This window comes from Leptodactylus fuscus, chromosome 4 (genome assembly GCF_031893055.1).
Source record: "Leptodactylus fuscus isolate aLepFus1 chromosome 4, aLepFus1.hap2, whole genome shotgun sequence".
Lineage (NCBI taxonomy): Eukaryota > Metazoa > Chordata > Amphibia > Anura > Leptodactylidae > Leptodactylus > Leptodactylus fuscus.
Genome location: NC_134268.1, coordinates 222,907,161 through 222,928,588, shown reverse-complemented (window position 1 = coordinate 222,928,588; position 21,428 = coordinate 222,907,161). Strand labels below are relative to the sequence as shown.

Sequence of the window (21,428 nt, the reverse complement as noted above, 5' to 3'; positions counted from 1 at the left end):
TCCCACTCTCGTCTAATATGTTTGTAGCTTCTTCAGTCCGGCCACACATCCCCGTAGAGTTCTGCCGTTTTCTACTAGACTTTGTGTTTCACCATTTCCAAGACCTCTTTTTGTGTTTCACAGCTGAGGGTTTGTCACAGTTGTATTTGGACAATTCCTTGTGCACCCGCCGGCCACGACAGCAAGCAGAGGTCTTAGGAAGGGAAACTCGGCGTCTTAGAGAATCGCAGAACGTTTACTTAATAATGAATAATTCCTCCTGAATGTAGCGCCCCCTAGATCACAGCTCCAGAATATAAGGGGGGGTGAAGGTTCGGGAAGGTTCCTCTAATCCGGCAGTAATGGAGCAGTTGCTGCCGGATTCGAGGCCTCCGCACCGCGCCCGCCGCTCCTCTCCCTCCCCCTCCTCATTTACAACATCTGAGATACAAACCGCTTTTATTTATTTCCAGGCATCTAATGAGACTTTGTGGTGTCGTCTTCCATCTCTCTCATTGTCTGATCTCCTCCCTGTACAACTCCCATCATCTGTCCTCCCCACTTGTTCTCCACCCACCTTCGAAATCGTCACCCTGTTTCCCTGCAGATTGATGTGTCGCCCGACCGACCGCCGGTGAGAGATGGACCACGGAGACTTCGTCTGCAACCTCCCCCTTCCCAAAAAACAAACAAAAACTACCCCGTCTCACATCCTCGACCACGATCTGCAGCACTTTCATCCTCCCCTCCCCCAACTCTTACTATCCATAGCGCATCAGACCAGCAGAGAGGCCTCCTCCTCCTCCTCCTCCACCGCTACAGCCGCCATGGCGTCCGCTGCGACAGGTTCATCTGCTGCTCACCTTCCATCAAGTGACATCTACATCTGCATTGTTGTAGGCCAGGGTCGGCCCTGGTGTCTGGCTGCGGTGATGGGGGGGATGGGCGGCGCCCCCTGTGCTGGGTTAGGGTAGCAGTTTAAGACGGTTTTGCAATGAGTTGGAGGTTTTTAGCAGCCTATGCAGTAGCGCAGCTCTATAAGGAGTCGGGTCATGTCCATCCATCACTCCGCCAGATACCGGGTGGGTGGGGGAGGGGCCGGCCCTGGTCGCATGGGGCTGAGCTGTGACATCATCTTATGTTTATATAATTTAATATTATTAATGTGGCGTATATATATATATATATATATATATATATATATATATACTGTATATGACTCACACGGCACGGCCTCCTCTGTAGCCGCTCCGCCGTGCCGCGCCGCTGTGGGGTTCCTGTCCCCACCACCTCTATGACGCTTGATCTCATTCCCCGCTCCGCCATCGCTAGATTCTTCACATATCCAGAGGTCGCCTTTATTTTTTTGTTCTTTTTAGGTTTCTATTTAATAAATTGTATGAATGACAAGTCGGGGCGGGAGGCAGATGCGGAAGGTTTAGATGGTTAGCGCCCCCGCTGCGTTGGTTTAGGAATGTCACATGACTTGGCTGCGGCCATCTTGTTTTAGAGCCATTTTGGGCAGTGTCGAGGGAATCGGCGATGTCTTACCCGCACAGAAGGAAACCCATAGGGTGTGACCGAAGGTTTATTAAGGATTTTTTTGGGATTTTTTTTTTTTTTTTTTCTTGTGGTTTGAACTAACATTTTCCGTGCTGTGACGACACTAAAGGACTGACGTGTATATAATTTATTCTGGGGGGGCAAGAGAGAGCAGGGGAGGGGGCTCAGGGCGGCCCCGGGGTACCCCGACACCTGGACCTACACAGTTCTTATTGCACTTGTATTTTTATATATAAATATATTAAATTGTTGCATGATTTCTAATAAAATGACATTAAAATGTGACAAAATTGCAGCGGTGTCTGGTTAGTCCTTAACTCCTCGTATCCTTCAGGATGACTCAGAAATGGTCTGTTGTGTGTCCCCCTCCCCCCACCTGTGTCCTGTGCTGCTGTGAGCCCCTGACTGCCGATCCTGCATGCCTCCCCGCTAAGAGGATAGAAGGGGCCCCCATGGTTCATCTTCGTTGTGGGACTTGTCCACTAAAACTGACCCCGGCCCTCGGGTGACTTATTGGATTGGCCACATAGACGTATAGGGGGTACTGGGATTGGGTGGGGGGCGGTCTCGATGCTTGGGGGGTTTATGGTGTGCTCAGGATAACGGCCTGTCTGATGTGTAACGTCTTGTGCCCCCTTCCCCACCCCCGCGTCTCCCTATGCTGCTGCCCCTGACCGCGGACCCCGACACCTCACAACCCCTCTCCTTGACTCTTCACATTTGTCTGAACTTCATGAGATTTTGGGCCTGGTAGAGGATAGTTTGTGCCCCCTGGGATTTGGGAGCTGATTCTCACCCCTCCCCCATATGGGACTTGGATTGCAGCAGTCCCACCATGGGACGAGTCCTCCAGCTGAGCGGATGTGCAGACTGGGAGAAGGCCGAGGAATATCGGGAGACTTGGTACGGGGCGGCTCGAGGGTTTGGTGCGCCCCTTCATGGTGTATGGGATGTGTTGTCTATTCCCTGTGTCCCTTCCCACCCCCCTGCAGTCTGTGGTATCCTCCAGGTTTATCCCCCTCCCCCCATGACCCCCCTGGTGTTCCCCAGTTTCTATCACGGCCATTTATTTCTTATCCTGAAATCTTTGCGCCCTCGGCCTGGGGTTTAGATGACGCTGTGATGTACGAGGCCGCCACGGGCGGGGGGCGCTGTCCTGTAGGGTGACACTGCAATTTTGTTCCATGTTTTTCTTGCTAGAAGCTTCTACTAATAGGATCCTTTAAGGAGCGCCCTCCCCTTTATAACCTCTTGTCAATCCTGTCCAACCATTTATCTGCTTCTGGGAAAGCTGGGTGACCATACAGGACACTGCCCCCCTCTTCATGTGTTGGGCTTAGGAAATGACACCTGTTAGAGACCATTTGGGCAACCACCCAGCTTTCCCAGGTAGCGATGGCTGCATAGAGTTGCTAACAGTAGGGGGCGCTCAAGGACTCTGCTCTAAATCCGTCTTAAGGAACTTGTTCTAGCAATGTATGTTTTCTATAGGTGTCTGCGTCTAGGTGATATTCCTCCAGGACATGGGCGGCCTCCTGGGGGCGCTGTACATATCTGTCATTGTCCAGCTCTGGTGAACGTGTTCACTTTTTAACCATGTGTGAGTTTGCACTTTACTAGTTCCCCTTGTTAGGGCCCGGCCGGGCGATCTGTGCGAGATCTAGGGGCCACGCCATGTGACAGATCGTGCTCACTAAGTGCCAAATGTCCCACGGGCCCCGCAGTGTAAGGGGCCCGGGAGCAGATTTGTAGTCGGATGTCAGGAGATTACTGATGTGTTCTGTAACTTTGCTTGACTTGTGTTGCCTTGTACTCCAATCACAGCCAGAGCTGCGTCCACAGATGAGGCAGAAGGCATGCTGGTACTGAAGGCAGGGACAGGAGCTTTGGTTGTGACTGGAGTAGAACGGGATAAGTAAAATCTCTGCTGATGCTATTTGTCACTTCCTGGAGACAGAAGGGTTAATCTAGTCTGCGCTCCCTCCATGATGATGATGATGCTGGTGGTGTGGAGTGCGCCCCCTGTGGCCAGGACTGTGACGGAATGTGTGACCTGCTGCTGATTCGCCATCATGGCGGCCGCCTCCTGACTGTACCGTCCCCGCCTCGCCCTCTCTATGATAGCAATATCCGCTCACATGGTGGAACCTTCTATTGTACAAGGCTGAAATAAAAGCTTCTAGATGTGAAAACCCCAAAAGTGTCCGACTCGTCTGTTCATTGCACCCCCTAGTGGTGACCGCGACAAATCTGCTGTGTGTGAACAGACCCCACCTGTCTGGACAACAGATCACTCGTACAGTGTAAGGCCCTGTTCACACACAAGACTAGAATGTACAGGTCAGTCCAGTGATGGGAGACCCGAGGGCCTGAACCCCAATAAACCATCGCAAAGTGCCAACACGGCAACAGAACTGTAATACTCTGCGGAGCCACAAGTTACAGTGGTGTGAATGGGGCTGTAGCTGAGGGGGGAGGGGCTCGGCCTCTGATATTATACAATTAATGTTCAGTATTTACATTGCACAGATCTGTTCTATAGTGACCGGCAGTGTTATTACAGCCTGGACTAATATCACGTCTGGTATACAACAGGTACTGTGTGATAGAAATAGTGAGGGACTCCACACAGTATTATATGCTCCGCGGTGGTCACCACACAGTATTATATGCTCACCAGTGGCCCCCACGCAGTATTATATGCTCTACAGTAGCCACCCCCCCCACACACAGTATTATATGCTCCGCGGTGTCCCCCACACAGTATTATATGCTCTACAGTAGCCACACCCCCCACACACAGTATTATATGCTCCATAGTAGCCGCCATACAGTGTTATATGCTCCGCGGTGTCCCCCACACAGTATTATATGCTCCATAGTAGCCGCCATACAGTGTTATATGCTCCGCGGTGTCCCCCACACAGTATTATATGCTCCATAGTAGCCGCCATACAGTATTATATGCTCCGCGGTGTCCCCCACACAGTATTATATGCTCCATGGTGCCCCCCCCCCCCCCACTGTATTATATGCTCCATGGTGCCCCCCCCCCCCTACTCTGACAGTGCCGACGCTCACACACAGATGGGGCAGCCGCTGCCGTCACTCCCAGCCTGAGCCCGAGCAGTGTGGCTGCTTCTGGTCACCCGGGGGCGCCGCCAGCTACACTGGGACAGACACAGATGAGTAAATTGGTTTGTTACACATTTCTCCAGAATCTTTCTGTTTGAGCCTGAGATTTTGGGGTTCACCAGGATGGTGCAAAGACTTAAAGGGGGTTTCTGGAGGAGAAAAAAAAAATTTCAGAATGTGTCTGTTGTGCTATTAATAGGTTAATAAGGACCCTCCCCTCCCCCCCTACCTTTAGCCGTGTTCGGGGTGATTTGTGGGCGCTCCCGGCTCCTGTTCTGCGTTTTCCCACCACTCCCAGGATTCCTTCTGCTCTCGGCTGACTCCCCCTCCAGGTTTCCTCACCCGGCCCCGCTACACCCTCAGCACCGGCCACTCACCCTGATGTCCAGGGGTCGGGGTCTCTACATGAGGCGGGTGTATTATTCTTCTTCTCTGTCCTGCAGTGACTGTGAGCGCCACCCGCAGGTGCTGGATGAGATACCTGAGAATTTGCTTCAGTCTCCGCTGTCCTACACGGGGGAGGGGACGTGTAGAGGCTACAACAAGGTGCTGTGGATCCAGTAGGTGGCGCTGTCTCTGCTGCTGTACCTGAAATGGTCAAGGAGGAGGATGTAACCTGTTATGGGCGGAGCCTGCACAGATGATGAGACAGCGCCACCTACTGGACCCACAACAGGATAGAGATGCAATTGTAACAAACCCTCCGCTGTATGAGCAGGACACCGAGCGCTTCATGAGGAACTCAAATATAATTTATTAGAAAATTCAGAACAGAATATTTTATATACACGAGGAGTCTCGGCCATCAGTCTCTGTGCGTATAATAGACCCCTCCCCCAACCTCTGCTTAAAACGCAGAGCATGTAACGCCGCGTCCCTTCCTGACACGCAGGAGAACCGTCCACAGGAATCGCTCGTACGCGGGGGCCGTGTCCTTGCCTCACTCCTCGGCCGCTGTGGGATCGGTAAAGTCCTGGGCCGTGCTGTTCAGCAGATCCACCAGGATGGTCAGAAGCTGCGAGTATTGCGCCTCCTCCTGGGAGGACAGTGGAGCGAGCTGGTCCTGCAGGTTCCGCTCCACCATCTTGGACAGGGCCAGGCGCAGGTTGCTGAGTAGTCTGATGGTGCGGGGGTCGCTCTCCAGCTTCAGCAGGTTGGAGTCCGAAAGGGAAACCACAATCTGATCGCCGTTATCTGCACGAGATGAAACGTTGTCAGAGACCAAAATGTCTGTACATGGCCACAGTCCTCCAAAAACAGCACCACACCTGCTCACTGGGGGTAGAAGGTACTGCAGCTCAATCTCATTCACTTCAATGCAGCTGAGCTGTAATACAAGGCACAACCTGTGGCCAGGGGTGGCGCTGTATCTCTAGTACTGGACATCCACTATAATGAGGAATCCTGCAGGTAACTTGTTTTCTTCTCCTTCGTTACACCATGCTTTACACTGCTATCTCACCCCAGGTCACATAGAAAGTACCTGCAGGGGTCAGAGCGGCCGATCCAATACCCGCAATGCCAGGAAACCGACACCATCCCCCGACCCATTTACTTTCTTCTCCACTCAGGTCCAAAGCAAAAACTCTCAGTATTTTGTGAAGATTTAAAGGGGATGTCCAGGGGCAGGAGGGGTGGGGGTACACGAGAAGTCCCACTCATGTCTCCCAGCAGAATTGTGCGGCCCCCGCACCACTTTCCCTCCCCTGCCGAGATTCGCTGGGCTGGAACCGTCGAGAATCACATGATCGCTGAGACCAATCAGTGGCCGCGTATCTAAGAAACGTCTCCAGCGCTCGGTCTCAGCGGCCATGTCAGTGTCTTCGGGAGAGGAGGGGGAGGGGGACGGGGGTTACACAGCAGAGCAGGACTTTTTGTTTTACACCCTTCCCCCACTGCCCCTGAGTTTCCTTTAAAGGGATCCTATCACTCAGACACATCAGAATAGCCTTAAGAAAGGCTATTTGTCTCCTACCTTTCGTCGTCTTCTCCGCACCGCCGTTCGCCTACAATCGCGGTTCTTGTCGGTATGCTAATGAGCTCTCTCGCAGCATTGGGGGCGGGCCCCAGCGCTCAGACAGCTTTGGGGGCGTCCCCAATGCTGCGAGAGAGCTCTCTCTTCTTCAGCAGCGTCATCTTCCTCCTATTCTTCCAGCAGCGGGTTGTAACTTCTAAGGCCTCAGGCGGAGCAGTCTGCACATGCCCACAGGCCACGAGAAAATGGCCGCTTGCACAGTATTGGAGGCGGCCATTTTCTTGTGGCCTGTGGGCATGTGCGGACTGCTCCGCCTGAGGCCTTAGAAGTTACGAGCCACCGCTGGAAGAATAGGAGGAAGATGACGCTGCTGAAGAAGAGAGAGCTCTCTCGCAGCATTGGGGACGCCCCCAAAGCTGTCTGAGCGCTGGGACCCGCCCCCAATGCTGCGAGAGAGCTCATTAGCATACCGACAAGAACTGGGATTGTAGGCGAACGGCGGCGCGGAGAAGACGATGAAAGGTAGGAGACAAAGCCTTTCTTAAGGCTATTCCGACGTGGTACTTAGAAAAAAATCATGTCTGAGTGATAGGACCCCTTTAAGTCCTGGACAACCCCTTTAAGCCAAGACCAGTAAGGTTTATTTTAAAGAGGTTTTTACAAGGACAAGGGCTAAGTGTCCAATTGCTGAGAGTCTGCGCCCCCTGCCCCCTCCCCGAGGACCTGTTGGTCACTTATTCCCTCTCCTGTAGATAAGGATCCTTAAAGTCACACCCCCTTTAAAGGTGCATCAACTTAAAGGGGTTGTAATAAGGCTGTGCATGGTCTGGTACTTACCCCTCATGGTGACCGAGCTGTCAGTCATCAGGAGGACGGCCAAGGGGTGCACCATGGAGCTGTCCCGCACAAACACCGCCCCCGTAGACTTCACGGCCTGGAAGTAGGTGAGCCATGGCAGGCTGAAGTTCTTGACGTCCCTGCAAGACAGAGCAGAATGAGAGTCCGTCTACCCGCACTACAAGTCCCAGCATGCAGTGTGCTCGGCGCCCTCCAGCAGGCGCTCACCTGTTCACTGTGCTCTTGTGCAGGAGGACGGGCCCAGATTTTGTCCTGTAGGAGATGCTGTTGGGCCGGAACTTGCCATGGAGAACATGACCCCGTCTGACCTAAGGTGGGAGAAACATGGGCAGATGTAAGGACGTGTCAGAAAGAAGGCAAGGTGGGGGCGCTGTAACGCGTCTACACCCCTCACCTGGATCAGCTTGGGGTACAGTCCGGCCAGTAGGATCCCCTTCACCAGTTCGTCCTGGTTGCTGAGCTGGTTGCACATGGCCGATCTGCTCGAGCACTCCTTGGCGTCGTCCACCAGGGCCGCATCTTCCACATTGGAGGAGAACTGTGTGATGAGGCCTGGTGGGGGGAGGGGACACAGGTCAGGGGTGCGGGGTCACCTAATCTCTACAACTCCCAGCATGCTCCACTCACTTCTATGCTGGGAGTTGTAGTTCCACAACCCCCCAGCTGTCGGACATGGCTCACCTTGGATGAAGCGCAGGGCAGACTTGGAGAGCATATGATCTTCTATGAAGTCGTCTCGTGAGGCGCCGCTCCCCGCACTGACAACCTCTCTCCAGGCTTGGAAGACCTTTATAAATGCCAGGTGGTCGCTGCACGACTGTCCGCTGAACATCGCCTTCACCTGCGCGCAAGGACACAGTAAAACACCACGCAATACCAAGTCTGACCACACGGTGCGCTGTTAGTCACACGCATGTCTAGTAGCCACCTAGTGGTAGATATGATAACTGCAGATGGCGCCACCTCTTGGACAGTCTCACCTTGCTGACCTCTGACCTGTTCATTATCCCACCGTGAAACGGGTCCTTGGTCAGACAGGCCACGATAACCAGCAGCGGGTGGAGGCAGCGGTATATGGAGGCCAGGACGATGGCTTTAGCTAGGCTGGGGTCCGTCGAGATGTTGGCGACGCGTCGGCCTAGTAACGTCAGCGCCTCATTGTCGTCCAGGACCCCTAAAAACATAAAGTTGTCAGGTCATAGGGATACGTCCTGCTCCCTGCTTTATACTGCAGCTCTGCTCTGTATGATTTATATAGCTTAGGTAATATAACCCCCTCCCCCGTCACCCTGTCTCAGGCCCCCCTCCCCCCACCATACTGGCCAGGTCCCTTCTACATACTGATCTCCTGAAGAAGCTGCACGGCGTCCATGATGGCGCGGCGGTCGGGACTTTCCAGGGCTTGGGAGAGGAACTCTACAGCCTAAGAGCAACAGAAAGCCGGATGACATTGAATTCACTTGGCAGCGTCTGGAGGGATCGGGCAGGTGTCTCACCGTCATCTCCGGGGTGTGAATCTTGGCCTGGACCACCAGGTTCTCCAGTGGGGTCCGCAGAATCTCCGCCATCTGGAAGGCGGGCATGGCCTGGTGCTGCTCCCGGGTGAACAGATGGTAGGAGAATCCTGGCTGGCAGCGCCCGGCCCGGCCACGTCGCTGGGTCACGTTGGATTTGGACACCCAAGTCGTCTCCAGACACGAGACCTGCAGGAGACGGCAAAATCTATGAGAACTTAATGTGATGCGAACGCTGGAATTTATCGGAGAGCTGGAAATCACATTGATATTGCTTTACTTGCAATACCAGGGCAGACCACAAGGTGTGCTGTGAGAACAAGCAAAATGAAGATCTCGGAGCCACCTAGTGGTAGAAATCCTTACTGCAGCTAGATCATTTGGCAGGTAACCTGCAGAACGTCCTGCACGGCCGCTGTATCTCAGCCCCTCTGACCCCGCCGCTGTATCTCAGCCCCCCTGACCCCGCCGTACCTTAGTCCTCAGGTCGTATCGCTGCTCTTTGTGCATTCCCGTGTCAACCACATGTACGATGTCATCGATGGTGACCGAGGTTTCTGCGATGTTTGTCGCCAGCACGATCTTACGGATTCCTGGGGGCGGACGCTCAAATATCACCTGCTGGTTCGCCAAAGGGACGTTGGAATGAACTGGAAAAGGAAGTGAAGTGTTATCGTAGGTGGCGCCTACTCCGAGTACACCCCATCCCCTCCCCCATGAGACCACGCTCGGCTCACCCACCTGGCAGGATCAGGTGCTGTCCATTCCTATAGCCCAACTGCTGCTGCAGAACCTCTTGGACGTGGCGAATCTCCTGCCAGCCAGGAAGGAAGCAGAGGATTCCTCCTACAAGGAGACAAGACGCAAGTCAGATGTGGCCGCACCAAGTCCTCCAAAACTGAACTCCCCTTTAAGATAGTCAGAGCCAACAGGAACATGTTCTATAATTGGGATTAGTGACCAGAGTGAAAATTTCACGATATTGTTAAGTATATGGTTGGACAGAAAATAAATACAAGGTAGGTCATTTTTGGTGACATTCCCTTTAAGTACATGTCAATTCCAGACAAAATCTCCCCCACGGTCTGCTTGAAGGTCAGCCTCCCCATGTGGGGTCCCAGGAGAGTTTTGGGGAGGAGAAGCCGATCCTGCCTCAAATTTTGCAGGGAACCCGACACGTGTCAGCCCCATCCGCCCCACCTGTGCCAGCCCCGTCCCCTCCACCTGTGCCAGCCCCGTCCCCTCCACCTGTGCGAGCCCCGTCCCCTCCACCTGTGCCAGCCCCGTCCCCTCCACCTGTGCGAGCCCCGTCCCCTCCACCTGTGCCAGCCCCGTCCCCTCCACCTGTGCGAGCCCCGTCCGCCCCACCTGTGCCAGCCCCGTCCCCTCCACCTGTGCGAGCCCCGTCCGCCCCACCTGTGCCAGCCCCATCCCCTCCACCTGTGCCAGCCCCGTCCCCTCCACCCCTGTCCCCTCCACCTGTGCCAGCCCCGTCCCCTCCACCCCCGTCCCCTCCACCTGTGCGAGCCCCGTCCCCTCCACCTGTGCCAGCCCCGTCCCCTCCACCTGTGCCAGCCCCGTCCCCTCCACCTGTGCCAGCCCCGTCCCCTCCACCTGTGCCAGCCCCGTCCCCTCCACCTGTGCCAGCCCCGTCCCCTCCACCCCCGTCCCCTCCACCTGTGCCACCCCCGTCCCCTCCACCTGTGCCAGTCCCGTCCCCTCCACCTGTGCCAGCCCCGTCCCCTCCACCCCCGTCCCCTCCACCTGTGCGAGCCCTGTCCGCCCCACCTGTACTGATTCAGACACATTATTGAGTTTCGGGGCTCACCTGGGGGGCCGTGCTTGTCGATGTGCAGGATGACGTCACTGATCAGATCCAAGTCCGGGGAACATTCATCGTGAGTCTGAAGACAAAGAAGAGAGAACGCTGGGTCATGTATACATCGTATATACAGGGGTGAAGAATCGCTGATAGTCCGGGGGGGCGGTCTATAGGAAGGGATATATGGGGGGGGGGGGGTTTGGCCGATCCTCTAGCGATCTTCATTCCAATCAGGAACCTTCTGTAACTTTCTCATTTCCGTCACTTCATTCGAAGCTTTACAACTTTTTACCACCATTTGCAACTTAAAGGGGTCATCCGGCATCTAACAGGGGGCTTATTCTTAGGATGTACCATCGGGGGGCAGGGGAGGGGAATTAGACCCTCGGGACCCCGCAGATGGGCGCGATCTCCATATTGTTTACATTACACTCATTGCGTAAGTTTGTGGGGTGAGCAGCGCAGATCTGGTGCCGATAAACCTGCTGCCGGCGTCCAACACACAAGGTCCGGATGAATCCCCCGCCCCTTCTCCCCCCATCCCCCTTCCGTTGCTCGTAGGTGGTCCATGACCGAGTTTGACTCACACAGCTGAGTGTTTGTTACAATTGCATCCGGTCTATGCAACACATCCTGACAGTTTGTTACAATGTGTCAGCGCAGGCAAACGCCTCTGTCTGGCTACAACTGTAACAAACCCTCAGCTGTGACAAGTACAATTGTGAAGCTTCAATGGCCGGCTCACAGGGACGTCGTGCACTGACCTCTGGTTTTTGGTACTTGCTCCTCCCCAGCATGGGTAAGACGTCCTCCAGATAATGCTCCTTCACCGGGTACATAAATCCCGGCACCCTCACAATCGGGCAGTCTCCGAAGTAGCGGGAGAGGCGCTGGTTGTCGCCGGTGGCGCTCATCAGGACGACCTTAATGTCGGGGTTCACGTCTAGCACCTGCTTGAGGAGGATGAGGAGGAAGTCGGTGTTGACGTCCCGCTCGTGCACCTCGTCCACCACCACGTGGCTCACCCCCTCCAGCGCTGGGTTTGTCTGTAGTTTCTTCAGCAGCACCCCGACAGTACAGAAGAGGAGAGCGCCCCCACGTGGCGGCAGATTGCTCTCCAGTCTGACTTGATAGCCCACATGATGGTGCAGGTGCGGCCCCAATTCTTGGCCCACGCGGTGAGCCACGGACACGGCACTGATCCTGCGGGGTTGGGTGATTAACATGTTACAGTGGGCGCCTTGGCCGGTCAGGATGGCGTCCTCCAAGACGTAGCGCGGGATGCGGGTGGTTTTGCCGCACCCTGTGTCGCCTGCGATCACCACGACTTGATGCTGCTTAATGGCAGACAGGATTTGCTCACAATGGCGGTCGGCGGGCAGTTCCTGCAGCGTCATACTGCTGTCCCACCTCTCTTCCAGGGAACGGCTGATATGGGAGGCTTCAGCCGCAGACAGAGGGGTGTACGGCCGGCCCGTGATTGGATCGGAGAAATCAGAGGACACGGGCTTGTCCGACATCTCCACGTCCGGGGTCTCCTCCAGGTCTTCGTAGAAACGCAATCCAGTGTTTTGCTCTGAAGGAAACTGAAAAATGTGGAATTTAGTAAAAAAAAATCACGTCTTATACTCCAATCACATCCAAAGCTGCAGCAGCCGTTATCGTCTCCAATTACTGTAGCCAGATAAACTGTAAGGATTGTGGAAGCAGCTCTGGATGTGACTAGAGCAGAGCCAATGGCAAAGCTAACAGGGACATGGCAGGTAACGGCCCCCGCCCGCCCTGGACCTACCTGCCAGAAATACTCCTCAATCCTCTGCAGCACCCGCTCGGGCACCTGGAACCTCCTCGCCTGTCTCTGCTGCTCCTGAAATCTCTGCACCGAGGACTTGTTGTACATCACATTGGTCAGGGGGCGGTTTTGGGTGTCCACAAGACCCAGATCCTAAAAACAGGGAGATGACTGAGCTCCTCCTCACCAGACTAGTCACATACACTCTACTGTACAGTCATGCAGACATTGTGCTTGCTCTGGGGTTGTCATGTGACCTCCAGTCTTAGCAAGATGAAGAATTGCAGGACAGGAAGTCCATCGAGAGTTAACCCGCTGACCCCAGAGCAAGCACAACAGGCAAATGCAGCCGATCAATTCTGGTTAGCATGCATCAATATCTCCCCAGGGTAAACCATCTATAGGGGGCGCCGTAGAGCTCGGACCTTCAGCTTCTGGCAGGCGAGAGCGGCGGCTTTCCTCTCCGCTTCAATCCAGCGCTGCCCCCTAGCCACGAAGGTCATGGTCTGGGGCCACAGCAGGGTCAGGCGGCAGCTCTTTGTTCTTCCTCCCACGCGCTGATAATGCAAAAAATCCTGAAAGAGAGAAAGCAAAAATCTGCTGGTCTGGGGGCGTCAGAAGATGACAAGTGACCCTACAGAGGCGAGGTCACTACACCCCCGGCGGCACCTCCACCAGAGATACGTCACCTACCTTAGTGTTGGCCGAGGTGGCCACTTGGATGACGGAGGAGAGAAGGTGTTTGGGGTTGGAGAAGACATTCAGAGCCCTCGTAGCTTCAGCATCTTCACTGGCCAAGTCCATAGGGACGACCCTATAGAAATAAAGTGACTGAGCTGATGCAGCGACGACTAGTCAGTGACCGACCTGAGAGTCAGAGGGGGCAGCAGGACTGGAATAAATACCAAACACAAGTGTATAAACCTATACCTGGACTCTCGGCTGCGTGGCCATGAGCTGACAGGCGCCACATCCTCCGAATCCTCAGTCACCACTGCATTACTCCACCGCAACACGCCAAGGTCCTGCACAAAATCAGGCCAGGAGAAACAGGGTTAATCTCATCATGGATTTACATAGGATGCAATCTCAGAGCGGCCACTAGATGGCACAAGCAGAGTCACCTGTAATATCTTACACGCCCGAGCGGCCGCCTGACGTTCAGCATCCACCTTCTTAGCTCCGAAACCCTCCACCTGGATGAGCTGAGGCCACTTAAGACGAAGGGTAACTCTCTAAGAAAAGCAACAAGAAGTCACAAATCAAGATCAACTACTAGGGTCACTGTATACATTATATACCCTGTACTATACTCCAGAGCTGCGCTCACTATTCTGCTGGTATAGTCACTGTGTACATACATTACATTACTTATCCTGTATTATACTCCAGAGCTGCGCTCACTATTCTGCTGGTACAGTCACTGTGTACATACATTACATTACTTATCCTGTATTATACTCCAGAGCTGCACTCACTATTCTGCTGGTACAGTCACTGTGTACATACATTACATTACTTATCCTGTATTATACTCCAGAGGTGCACTCACTATTCTGCTGGTGCAGTCACTGTGTACATACATTACATTACTTATCCTGTATTATACTCCAGAGCTGCGCTCACTATTCTGCTGGTACAGTCACTGTGTACATACATTACATTACTTATCCTGTATTATACTCCAGAGCTGTGCTCACTATTCTGCTGGTACAGTCACTGTGTACATACATTACTTATCCTGTATTATACTCCAGAGCTGCGCTCACTATTCTGCTGGTACAGTCACTGTGTACATACATTACATTACTTATCCTGTATTATACTCCAGAGCTGCGCTCACTATTCTGCTGGTGCAGTCACTGTGTACATACATTACATTACTTATCCTGTATTATACTCCAGAGCTGCGCTCACTATTCTGTTGGTGCAGTCACTGTGTACATACATTACATTACTTATCCTGTATTATACTCCAGAGCTGCACTCACTATTCTGCTGGTACAGTCACTGTGTACATACATTACATTACTTATCCTGTATTATACCCCAGAGCTGCGCTCACTATTCTGTTGGTGCAGTCACTGTGTACATACATTACATTACTTATCCTGTATTATACTCCAGAGCTGCGCTCACTATTCTGCTGGTACAGTCACTGTGTACATACATTACATTACTTATCCTGTATTATACTCCAGAGCTGCGCTCACTATTCTGCTGGTGCAGTCACTGTGTACATACATTACATTACTTATCCTGTATTATACACCAGAGCTGCGCTCCCTATTCTGCTGGTACAGTCACTGTGTACATACATTACATTACTTATCCTGTATTATACTCCAGAGCTGCGCTCACTATTCTGCTGGTGCAGTCACTGTGTACATACATTACATTACTTATCCTGTATTATACTCCAGAGCTGCCCTCGCTATTCTGTTGGTGCAGTCACTGTGTACATAACATTACATTACTCATCCTGTATTATACTCCAGAGCTGCGCTCACTATTCTGCTGGTGCAGTCACTGTGTACATACATTACATTACTTATCCTGTATTATACTCCAGAGCTGCGCTCACTATTCTGCTGGTACAGTCACTGTGTACATACATTACATTACTTATCCTGTATTATACTCCAGAGCTGCGCTCACTATTCTGCTGGTACAGTCACTGTGTACATACATTACATTACTTATCCTGTATTATACTCCAGAGCTGCGCTCACTATTCTGCTGGTACAGTCACTGTGTACATACATTACATTACTTATCCTGTATTATACTCCAGAGCTGCGCTCACTATTCTGCTGGTACAGTCACTGTGTACATACATTACATTACTTATCCTGTATTATACTCCAGAGCTGTGCTCACTATTCTGCTGGTACAGTCACTGTGTACATACATTACATTACTTATCCTGTATTATACCCCAGAGCTGCGCTCACTATTCTGCTGGTACAGTCACTGTGTACATACATTACATTACTTATCCTGTATTATACTCCAGAGCTGCGCTCACTATTCTGCTGGTGCAGTCACTGTGTACATACATTACATTACTTATTCTGCATTATACTCCAGAGCTGTGCTCACTATTCTGCTGGTGTAGTCACTGTGTACATACATTACATTACTTATCCTGTATTATACCCCAGAGCTGCGCTCACTATTCTGCTGGTACAGTCACTGTGTACATACATTACATTACTTATCCTGTATTATACTCCAGAGCTGCGCTCACTATTCTGCTGGTGCAGTCACTGTGTACATACATTACATTACTTATCCTGTATTATACTCCAGAGCTGCGCTCACTATTCTGCTGGTGCAGTCACTGTGTACATACATTACATTACTTATCCTGTATTATACTCCAGAGCTGCGCTCACTATTCTGCTGGTACAGTCACTGTGTACATACATTACATTACTTATCCTGTACTATACTCCAGAGCTGCGCTCACTATTCTGCTGGTACAGTCACTGTGTACATACATTACATTACTTATCCTGTATTATACTCCAGAGCTGCGCTCACTATTCTGCTGGTACAGTCACTGTGCACATACATTACATTACTTATCCTGTATTATACTCCAGAGCTGCGCTCACTATTCTGCTGGTGCAGTCACTGTGTACATACATTACATTACTTATCCTGTATTATACTCCAGAGCTGCGCTCACTATTCTGCTGGTGCAGTCACTGTGTACATACATTACATTACTTATCCTGTATTATACTCCAGAGCTGCGCTCACTATTCTGCTGGTACAGTCACTGTGCACATACATTACATTACTTATCCTGTATTATACTCCAGAGCTGCGCTCACTATTCTGCTGGTACAGTCACTGTGTACATACATTACATTACTTATCCTGTATTATACTCCAGAGCTGCACTCACTATTCTGCTGGTACAGTCACTGTGTACATACATTACATTACTTATCCTGTATTATACTCCAGAGCTGCGCTCCCTACAGATTTGGATGATCCTTGTGAGGACTGTTCCATGTATTGGGGCGGGGGGGTCTCTGTGGTACTTGCCTTGTGTCTGCCGCTGTTGCTGTGGATGTAGCTGAGCTTGTCCTGTATATGTGACGTGCGCAGGTTCTGGCTCAGGACACTGTGTAGTAAGTTCTTTGGTGCTGGGAATTGTCTCAGAAGATCTTTATCTATTGAGGGAAACCACAAATAATTAGGAGACGCGGAGATGACCCGACCACAACAGCTGACACTCTATGAACAAGTCCTGGTTGTGAGGATATAAACAAAGTTGTCGGAGCGGTCACCCATCTGGGCCTACAGGTATAAAGGGCAGAGTGATGCATTGTGGGTAACTACTTGAGGACAGGGTGCAGCGATGACCTCTGACCTGTCCCAGTGTGTTTGGGTTTGAGAGAGGATGACAGGAGGAGTAGTAGGAGGAGGATGACAGGAGGAGTAGTAGTAGGAGGATAACAGAAGGAGTAGTAGTAGGAGGATGACAGGAGGAGTAGTAGGAGGAGGATGACAGGAGTAGTAGGAGGAGGATGACAGGAGGAGTAGTAGGAGGATGACAGGAGGAGGATTAGTAAGAGGATGACAGGAGTAGTAGTAGGAGGATGACAGGAGGAGGAGCAGTAAGAGGATGACAGGAGGAGTAGTAGGAGGATGACAGGAGGAGGAGTAGTAAGAGGATGACAGGAGGAGTAGTAGGAGGAGGATGACAGGAGGAGTAGTAGTAGGAGGATAACAGAAGGAGTAGTAGTAGGAGGATGACAGGAGGAGTAGTAGGAGGAGGATGACAGGAGGAGTAGTAGGAGGATGACAGGAGGAGGATTAGTAAGAGGATGACAGGAGTAGTAGTAGGAGGATGACAGGAGGAGGAGCAGTAAGAGGATGACAGGAGGAGTAGTAGGAGGATGACAGGAGGAGGAGTAGTAAGAGGATGACAGGAGGAGTAGTAGGAGGATGACAGGAGGAGGAGTAGTAAGAGGATGACAGGAGGAGTAGTAGGAGGATGACAGGAGGAAGAGTAGTAAGAGGATGACAGGAGGAGTAGTAGGAGGATGACAGGAGGAGTAGTAGGAGGATGACAGGAGGAGTAGTAGTAGTAAGATTACAGGAGGAGGAGTAGGAGGATGACACGAGGAGTAGTAGTAGGAGGATGACAGGAGGAGTAGTAGTAGTAAGATTACAGGAGGAGTAGTAGGAGTAGGAGGATGACAGGAGGAGTAGTAGGAGTAGGAGGATGACAGGAGGAGTAGTAGTAGGAGGATGACAGGAGGAGTAGTAGTAGTAGGATAACAGAAGGAGTAGTAGTAGTAGAATGACAGGAGGAGTAGTAGGAGGAGGATGACAGGAGGAGTAGTAGGAGGATGACAGGAAGAGTAGTAGTAGTAAGATGACAGGAGGAGTAGTAGGAGGATGACAGGAGTAGTAGTAGTAGTAAGATGACAGGAGTAGTAGTAGGAGGATGATAGGAGGAGTAGTAGTAGTAGAATGACAGGAGGAGTAGTAGGAGGATGACAGGAGTAGTAGTAGTAGTAAGATGACAGGAGTAGTAGTAGGAGGATGATAGGAGGAGTAGTAGTAGTAGAATGACAGGAGGAGTAGTAGGAGGATGACAGGAGTAGTAGTAGTAGTAAGATGACAGGAGTAGTAGTAGGAGGATGACAGGAGGAGTAGTAGTAGTAAGATGACAGGAGGAGTAGTAGGAGGATGACAGGAGTAGTAGTAGTAGTAAGATGACAGGAGTAGTAGTAGGAGGATGATAGGAGGAGTAGTAGTAGTAGAATGACAGGAGGAGTAGTAGTAGGAGGATGACAGGAGGAGTAGTAGTAGGAGGATGACAGGAGGAGTAGGAGGAGGAGGATGACAGGAGGAGTAGTAGGAGGAGGATGACAGGAGGAGTAGTAGGAGGAGGATGACAGGAGGAGGAGTAGGAGGAGGATGACAGGAGGAGTAGTAGGAGGATGACAGGAGGAGTAGTAGGAGGAGGATGACAGGAGGAGTAGTAGGAGGATGACAGGAGGAGTAGTAGGAGGATGACAGGAGGAGTAGTAGGAGGATGACAGGAGGAGTAGTAGGAGGATGACAGGAAGAGTAGTAGTAGGAGGATGACAGGAGGAGTAGTAGGAGGATGACAGGAGGAGTAGTAGTAGTAAGATGACAGGAGTAGTAGTAGGAGGATGATAGGAGGAGTAGTAGTAGTAGAATGACAGGAGGAGTAGTAGTAGGAGGATGACAGGAGGAGTAGGAGGAGGAGGATGACAGGAGGAGTAGTAGGAGGATGACAGGAGGAGTAGTAGGAGGAGGATGACAGGAGGAGTAGTAGGAGGATGACAGGAGGAGTAGTAGGAGGATGACAGGAGGAGTAGTAGGAGGATGACAGGAAGAGTAGTAGTAGGAGGATGACAGGAGGAGTAGTAGGAGGATGACAGGAGGAGTAGTAGTAGTAAGATGACAGGAGTAGTAGTAGGAGGATGATAGGAGGAGTAGTAGTAGTAGAATGACAGGAGGAGTAGTAGTAGGAGGATGACAGGAGGAGTAGGAGGAGGAGGATGACAGGAGGAGTAGTAGGAGGAGGATGACAGGAGGAGTAGTAGGAGGATGACAGGAGGAGTAGTAGGAGGATGACAGGAGGAGTAGTAGGAGGAGGATGACAGGAGGAGTAGTAGGAGGATGACAGGAGGTGTAGTAGTAGGAGGATGACAGGAGGAGTAGTAGGAGGAGGATAACAGGAGGAGTAGTAGTAGTAAGATGACAGGAGGAGGAGTAGGAGGATGACAGGAGGAGTAGTAGGAGGATGACAGGAGGAGTAGTAGGAGGATGACAGGAGGAGTAGTAGTAGTAAGATGACAGGAGGAGTAGTAGGAGGATGACAGGAGGAGTAGTAGTAGTAAGATGACAGGAGGAGTAGTAGGAGGATGACAGGAGGAGTAGTAGTAGGATGACAGGAGGAGTAGTAGGAGGATGACAGGAGGAGTAGTAGTAGTAGTAAGATGACAGGAGGAGTAGTAGGAGGATGACAGGAGGAGTAGTAGTAGTAAGATGACAGGAGAAGTAGTAGGAGGATGACAGGAGGAGTAGTAGTAGTAAGATTACAGGAGGAGTCGTAGGAGTAGGAGGATGACAAGAGGAGTAGTAGTAGGAGGATGACAGGAGGAGTAGTAGGAGGATGACAGGAGGAGTAGTAGTAATAAGATGACAGGAGGAGTAGTAGGAGTAGGATAACAGAAGGAGTAGTAGTAGTAGAATGACAGGAGGAGTAGTAGGAGGAGGATGACAGGAGGAGTAGGAGGAGGATGACAGGAGGAGTAGGAGGAGGATGACAGGAGGAGTAGTAGGAGGATGACAGGAGGAGTAGTAGGAGGAGGATGACAGGAGGAGGAGTAGTAGGAGGATGACAAGAGGAGTAGTAGGAGGAGGATGACAGGAGGCGTAGTAGTAGGAGGATGACAGGAGGCGTAGTAGTAGGAGGATGACAGGAGGAGTAGTAGGAGGATGACAGGAGGAGTAGTAGGAGGATGACAGGAGGAGTAGTAGGAGGAGGATGACAGGAGGAGTAGTAGTAGGAGGATAACAGAAGGAGTAGTAGGAGGAGGATGACAGGAGGAGGAGTAGTAAGAGGATGACAGGAGGAGTAGTAGGAGGATGACAGGAGGAGGAGTAGTAAGAGGATGACAGGAGGAGTAGTAGGAGGATGACAGGAGGAGGAGTAGTAAGAGGATGACAGGAGGAGTAGTAGGAGGATGACAGGAGGAGGAGTAGTAAGAGGATGACAGGAGGAGTAGTAGGAGGATGACAGGAGGAGGAGTAGTAAGAGGATGACAGGAGGAGTAGTAGGAGGATGACAGGAGGAGTAGTAGGAGGATGACAGGAGGAGTAGTAGTAGTAAGATTACAGGAGGAGTAGTAGGAGTAGGAGGATGACAAGAGGAGTAGTAGTAGGAGGATGACAGGAGGAGTAGTAGTAGTAAGATTACAGGAGGAGTAGTAGTAGTAAGATTACAGGAGGAGTAGTAGGAGTAGGAGGATGACAGGAGGAGTAGTAGGAGTAGGAGGATGACAGGAGGAGTAGTAGTAGGAGGATGACAGGAGGAGTAGTAGTAGTAGGATAACAGAAGGAGTAGTAGTAGTAGAATGACAGGAGGAGTAGTAGGAGGAGGATGACAGGAGGAGTAGTAGGAGGATGACAGGAAGAGTAGTAGTAGTAAGATGACAGGAGGAGTAGTAGGAGGATGACAGGAGGAGTAGTAGTAGTAAGATGACAGGAGGAGTAGTAGGAGGATGACAGGAGTAGTAGTAGTAGTAAGATGACAGGAGTAGTAGTAGGAGGATGATAGGAGGAGTAGTAGTAGTAGAATGACAGGAGGAGTAGTAGTAGGAGGATGACAGGAGGAGTAGTAGTAGGAGGATGACAGGAGGAGTAGGAGGAGGAGGATGACAGGAGGAGTAGTAGGAGGAGGATGACAGGAGGAGTAGTAGGAGGATGACAGGAGGAGTAGTAGGAGGATGACAGGAGGAGTAGTAGGAGGAGGATGACAGGAGGAGTAGTAGGAGGATGACAGGAGGAGTAGTAGGAGGATGACAGGAGGAGTAGTAGGAGGATGACAGGAAGAGTAGTAGTAGGAGGATGACAGGAGGAGTAGTAGGAGGATGACAGGAGGAGTAGTAGTAGTAAGATGACAGGAGTAGTAGTAGGAGGATGATAGGAGGAGTAGTAGTAGTAGAATGACAGGAGGAGTAGTAGTAGGAGGATGACAGGAGGAGTAGGAGGAGGAGGATGACAGGA

The 21,428-nt window shown here is 51.6% G+C and overlaps 2 protein-coding genes across 3 annotated transcripts in view; one reads left to right on the top strand and one right to left on the bottom strand.

The window, feature by feature from the left end:
* Positions 1–1,388, top strand: part of LOC142201037 (uncharacterized) — an 84,498-nt gene extending 83,110 nt beyond the window's left edge. Inside the window, exon 22 of one of the 2 annotated variants that reach the window (XM_075271850.1) lies at positions 587–1,388. In XM_075271850.1, the coding sequence (XP_075127951.1) occupies positions 587–591 (5 nt within the window). In that variant the 3' untranslated portion in view covers positions 592–1,388. Of the gene's footprint in view, positions 1–452 lie in introns of both variants that reach the window. The other variant, XM_075271849.1, reaches the window with a different exon arrangement.
* Positions 1,389–5,407: 4,019 nt separating this feature from the next.
* DHX30 (DExH-box helicase 30) overlaps positions 5,408–21,428 on the bottom strand; it is a 28,975-nt gene continuing 12,954 nt past the window's right edge. The window contains exons 2-19 of the mRNA XM_075271848.1: positions 16,694–16,825; positions 13,763–13,869; positions 13,569–13,663; positions 13,332–13,452; positions 13,064–13,213; positions 12,639–12,791; positions 11,611–12,432; positions 10,853–10,928; positions 9,766–9,870; positions 9,499–9,674; positions 9,007–9,213; positions 8,852–8,933; positions 8,491–8,684; positions 8,192–8,351; positions 7,905–8,062; positions 7,718–7,818; positions 7,490–7,629; positions 5,408–5,871 (exon numbers count right to left, since the gene is read on the bottom strand). Of these exons, the coding sequence (XP_075127949.1) occupies positions 5,618–5,871; positions 7,490–7,629; positions 7,718–7,818; positions 7,905–8,062; positions 8,192–8,351; positions 8,491–8,684; positions 8,852–8,933; positions 9,007–9,213; positions 9,499–9,674; positions 9,766–9,870; positions 10,853–10,928; positions 11,611–12,432; positions 12,639–12,791; positions 13,064–13,213; positions 13,332–13,452; positions 13,569–13,663; positions 13,763–13,869; positions 16,694–16,825 (3,233 nt within the window). The 3' untranslated portion in view covers positions 5,408–5,617. The remainder of the gene's footprint in view (positions 5,872–7,489; positions 7,630–7,717; positions 7,819–7,904; positions 8,063–8,191; positions 8,352–8,490; positions 8,685–8,851; positions 8,934–9,006; positions 9,214–9,498; positions 9,675–9,765; positions 9,871–10,852; positions 10,929–11,610; positions 12,433–12,638; positions 12,792–13,063; positions 13,214–13,331; positions 13,453–13,568; positions 13,664–13,762; positions 13,870–16,693; positions 16,826–21,428) is intronic.